At 58.8% G+C, this 5,029-nt stretch overlaps 1 protein-coding gene across 1 annotated transcript in view; it reads right to left on the reverse strand.

Annotated features, from left to right (window-relative positions):
- Positions 1–496: 496 nt before the first annotated feature.
- DTX2 (deltex 2, E3 ubiquitin ligase) overlaps positions 497–5,029 on the reverse strand; it is a 32,625-nt gene continuing 28,092 nt past the window's right edge. Inside the window, exons 5-10 of the mRNA XM_010141075.1 lie at positions 4,768–4,812; positions 3,784–3,854; positions 2,989–3,147; positions 2,742–2,903; positions 1,420–1,509; positions 497–842 (exon numbers count right to left, since the gene is read on the reverse strand). Of these exons, the coding sequence (XP_010139377.1) occupies positions 618–842; positions 1,420–1,509; positions 2,742–2,903; positions 2,989–3,147; positions 3,784–3,854; positions 4,768–4,812 (752 nt within the window). The 3' untranslated portion in view covers positions 497–617. The remainder of the gene's footprint in view (positions 843–1,419; positions 1,510–2,741; positions 2,904–2,988; positions 3,148–3,783; positions 3,855–4,767; positions 4,813–5,029) is intronic.

Consider the following 5,029-nt stretch of genomic DNA (forward strand, 5'->3'; position numbering starts at 1 on the left):
TACAACCCCCAAGCATTGGAACTGCCACCCCATGTCCTGCCCCCGCAGAGATTTGTGTCCCTCCAGCTGAGCCAAGCTTCCGTTCCGTCCTCTTGGCTGGGTCGAGTGTCCCTGGCTCCATGGAGCAGGCTGGTTCCCCAGAAAGGGCCACCGCACAGGGAGGCACCCCAAGCCGTCAGGCAGCTCAAAGGCAAAGCAGCGAGTGGCCGTGGAAGTGACGAGTTTATTCTGACCAAGCAGAGACACAAGGGCAGGAGGGAGGAGGCTGCGCTGCACCTCGGAGCTGGGGAGCTGCCGTGTGTCCCCACTCACTTTCCCGGGGGTCTAGTGGGAAGAAGATGCCCCCCACTCCCCATTCTGTCCCCAAGCATTACCACGGCAAGATCCTGCCTTCACGAGGGGGTTTGTCACCTCAGGACCACTGTCCCCAGCATCCTGGCTGCGGTCATCAACCCCCCCCAGAGATGCAAGCGCCGTTTCTACAAAAATCCTCTTCCCTTCGAAAAAAGAGGCTGAAGAGCTGGCGGGGCTCCCGCGGAACAGTGTTATTGCTCAGTGTGACAGACACAGGAACTTAAGGCACAGGAGTAAGTGCACGAGGTGGTCCCCGCCCCAGCTCACTGCCTCAGGCAGTCCTCGGTGACGCCCTGGGCGGCCAGCTCTGCCAGCACATTGTCCAGATAGTTGGGGTCAGGGTAGCCATGGCCACTCAGGTTTGTGTCCATCTCTGTCTTGTGGTGGATCTCGTTCCACACCACCGTGTTGCTCTCGCCGGTGGTGCTGGAGGTGCCCACTGTGAAAATGAGGCGTCTCTTCCAGGCCACCCTCAGGAGCTCCAGGACCTGGAGGTGGAAAGAGAAAAACCAAAGCTGGTCTCAGCAGTGAGGAGATTCAAGCCACGAAAGCAGCTTGCCAGAAGCTTGTCAACCTAAATCCGTGCTGCAGCAGGAGGAAACCAAAGATCCCAGCATCAGAAGGGATCTCCCTCACCTCCTAGTGACCCAAGTGCTGCCCCTGATGGGAAGGACCATTCCCCACACACGCTGGTCTTCCAGGACTTGAAAAATACTGGTGTGAGTTGAGACAAACCCCACCCACCCAGAGGAGACGGGATGGGAAGAGCCAGCAGCTGGATGCCTGAGCTCAGCGGTTCTCAGCGCAAACCCCTCTAACTCCAGGAGTGTCCTCCCTAAAGATGGGACAGCATGAAGGAGAGCAAGTCTTCACAGTCACAGCACAGATCTTCACGGCAGAGGGATTACAATTCCATGTGAGGAACGAACAGCACGGACAGCTACCAGGAAGAGCTGGGTAGGGTCATGGGGACAGCCCCCCAGAGAGCCCCTGCAGTGCTGATCCACCAACACAGGGCCAAGAGACAACTGGAGAAGGGCCGCGTCAGCAGGCCGTGACACTCACCTTCCTGCCCTTCTCATTGTCCGGTAGGTAGCAATAGCGGGGGAAGCCTCTTGCCGTGTAGGGCATCCCCGGGTTGGGGTGCTCAGGGCCCTGCAACAGATAAAGATGCACTTGGCACAGACACATCCATCTGCATGTGAGTTGGGCAGGACTTGTATCGGCTCAAACCAGCACTGGTGTGGCCAGCAGGACCAGGGCAAGGATCGTCCCCCTGTACTGGGGGCACTGGTCAGGCCACACCTCAAACCCTGGGCTCAGTTTGGGCCCCTCACTGCCAGAAGGACATTGAGGGGCTGGAGCGTGTCCAGAGAAGGGCAACGGAGCTGGGGCAGGGTCTGGAGCACAATGTGCTGAGGAGCAGCTGAGGGACCTGCGGGGGTTGAGCCTGGAGCAAAGGAGGTTCATGGGAGACCTTCTGGCTCTGACAACTCCCTGACAGGAGGGTGCAACAAGGGGGGGGGCGGTCTCTTCTCCTCAGGAACGAGCGACAGAACAAGAGGAACCGGCCTCCAGTTGTCCCAGGGGAGGTTGAGGTTGTCCCTGAGGAGCCGTTTCTGTCCCGCTGGGGTCGTGCAACTGTCCCGGCCTGTCCCCGCCGTCCCAGGGCAGTGGTGGAGTCCCCATCCCTGGAGGGTTTCCCAGCCGTGTGGAGGTGCTGCTGAGGGACAGGGGTCAGTGGGGACCTGGCAGTGCTGGGGAACGGGGGGACTCGAGGAGCTGAAAGGTCTCTCCCAACCAAGAGGATTCTGTGATTCTGTGTGATTTAGGATCAGCAGCAGGATCTGATCTGACAGGCCCGTCTCAAAAGGAGTGAGATATCGCTGATGACGAGTATGCAGTATCTGCCTTGTTCTCAGGGGACGTGCAAGTATGACAGGTCCTCCAAGAGTGCCCTCACGCTGGGATACAAAGGCAGCTCCTCACATTACTGACATTCTGCTGGGAGACAGCCCCAAACCACAGCTCTTTCCACGTGGTGTGGTGACACCCTAGAAAAGACCACCACCTTTGCAAGCTCTCTGTGACCACCAAAACATCAAACACGGGCTGTGAAATGAGATGCTGGGATGTCTCCCACCTCGTGAGCTTGGCCTGAATCTCCTCCCTGCCTCATGCAGACATTAAGTCTTTACTGCAGGCGAAAGGTTGTTGTAAACCCTGGGGTCACTCTCAAAGCTGGAAAACATCTTTCATGGAGGAGACCCGAGTCACCCACTCCCTGAAGACCAGCCAGGTGGTGACTGCAGGCACCTCAGGCTGCTCCACGACCGTACTGGATTCCAATGGGAGGCTCTCACAGCCCGTGAGAGCTGTGCCCTCACCTGGATGCCTCTGCTGATGTGATACACGATCTGGATCGTCCCACAGTCCTTGTGGCCGGGGAGGGACTGGGGGAAGGTGGAGACCTCCATCCTCCCTTTGGGCTGCGTCCCGGTTTTCTCCCCGTAGATGGTTTTGCAAGAGGGGCACTGCAAACTCCCGTCCTGCGAGGAGAGAAGCAGCTGTCAGAGCTCCACGGCCAGGCCACCCGGGCACAGGGGACCTGGTGGGGCCGGGCCAGCTCGGTACCTTGTTCCCGTTGGAGTACATGGCCAGCATGCAGAGCATGTGGAAGGAGTGCTGGCAGTTGGTCAGACGACCGACCGTCTCTGGCTTGATTGTGGTGCCCTCGCACGTGTCGCTGTAACCTGAGGGGGAGGACAGCTTCTCCATGCAGATGATGCAGTCCTGGAGACCAAGAGAGAAAGGAGAAAACCACCATGTAGCACAAGCACTGGCTGATCATTAATGACCGACCCACCAAGGAAGCGATCGCGGAGATGCTACGAGAGGATTTGCCTCCGACCTTAATCCTTCCCTTTGAGGGCTGAGGGCACAGAGAGAGGTTTCCTTATCTGGCTGGTATCACCCCATCCACCACCTCCAGGGCAGCACAGAATGAGAGCTGCTGTCCATCAGAAGGGATGAGGAGGAACAGGGTACGTCCCGTCCTGCTCCTCTACTGAGCAGCTCCAGAGCAGGGTTTGGATCTCTGTAATTCTGACCTCTGCAAGCACTGAGAGAAGACCAGAGCCAAGCTCCCTCCTCCACACCAGTCCCTGCAGCCAGCTCCAAGGGAAATGAGAAGGCACTGCCCGGCTTAGCTATTCAACCCACACCTCTGAGGAGGACAAGTCACCCGTAACCATGCGTGGGCTTCAGGCAGTGCTGAGGCCTCTCCATCCAGTGTCACCGGTGCCATTGCGAGCAGCCGTATCTGCCACACAGGAAGCCCAAGGAAGGCTGGTGCTCGGGCATCGCCATGGCTTCCACTGCACCCCAGTGGCTGCTGGAAAAACTGGAGCTGCTTCCCTGTCCTCTCACCTCATCAGGAGGAGCGCCCTTCAGCTCTTCCAGGTACCTCTTCACCACTGCTTCTGGCTCGGTCGGTGTTGCTGCACAAGGAGAGAGATGGGAAAAAGAGAGCAGAAGCAGTCAGACGCGCCGTGAGATACAACAAGCACATGCAGGGTGAGCTACAGAGAAAGGAGACAAGCAAGTCACTGGTCAGGACGCCAAGGAGAAAGGTGAGGGTCAGAGGGGGAGAAGAGGCTGCTCCACCTGATCCCTACAAGCCCCACAAGGGCTTTGCCATCAGAAACGGCTCCCGCTAGGACTGTGAGTGCCTCAGTTGGGAGAGGTGGGTGCCCTGTGCCGTACAGCCAGGGGTCCACCCGCAGCTGCTCCAGTTCTCCCCGCGCATCCCAGGTCCCAGCTGGACTTTCCAGGCCAGCTGGGATCACACCGAGCCCAAGAACACTCTGGGCTCAGTGGGAGAGAGGATTACATCATTTGTGGTGTCGAAGAGGAAAAGGCGTCCCCGTATCGCCCCAGCTGGTACCTCACAAGGAGACACAGCGACACACTACAGATCAGCCACTGTTTTGACTATGGCAGAACGAGCCTCGCATCTTTAACACGGAACAGGGGCCTTTCTCTTGAGCTTCCACACGCTCCTACCCAGCAGGACACAGCACACGTCACAGGGTACGTAAACCAAACCAGCTTTCTAACGGGTGCCCTATCTGCAGCACATGACACTGATACCTTCACGTTCTCCTCACATAGCCCCTGGTCCCCACCCACCCAGGCACAGGCGCCCCAGCAGCCACCCACCACCGGCAGCCTGGTCCCCTCGGAGGCGTTACGGGATTAAGCCACAAACACCACACAACACCCGGAGCAAGTCACTGCCGAGAGCACGAGCAGTCATCTCGACTCCCAGCCCACAGCTCCGAGGCTGCCCAGCGAGCGTCACATGCCTCCGCACGGCACCCGGTCCCGGGCGAGAGGAGATGAGCTCCTTACCGGTCATCGGGCCCGTCCCGGAGGCTGCCAGGCTCTTCCACCAGCCTAGGAAAGGAAATATTTGCACAAGTGACCTTATGACTCCACCTGGCAGGAGGCAAAAGAGAGACCTGTCACTTGGCTCGGGGGGAGCCTTGCCCTTCCTTCCCCAACCTGCTTCTGGGGGGTTTGGGAGAAAGCAGTGCCATGATGAATGGGCTGGCGAAGGCACAGCTCTTCCTTCTCTGCTCTCCATCCTGGCTGGCCAGAGCCGGGATGGAGA

The sequence above is a fragment of the Buceros rhinoceros genome, unplaced genomic scaffold (assembly GCF_000710305.1).
Source record: "Buceros rhinoceros silvestris isolate BGI_N320 unplaced genomic scaffold, ASM71030v1 scaffold15628, whole genome shotgun sequence".
In the NCBI taxonomy this organism is placed as follows: Eukaryota; Metazoa; Chordata; class Aves; order Bucerotiformes; family Bucerotidae; genus Buceros; species Buceros rhinoceros.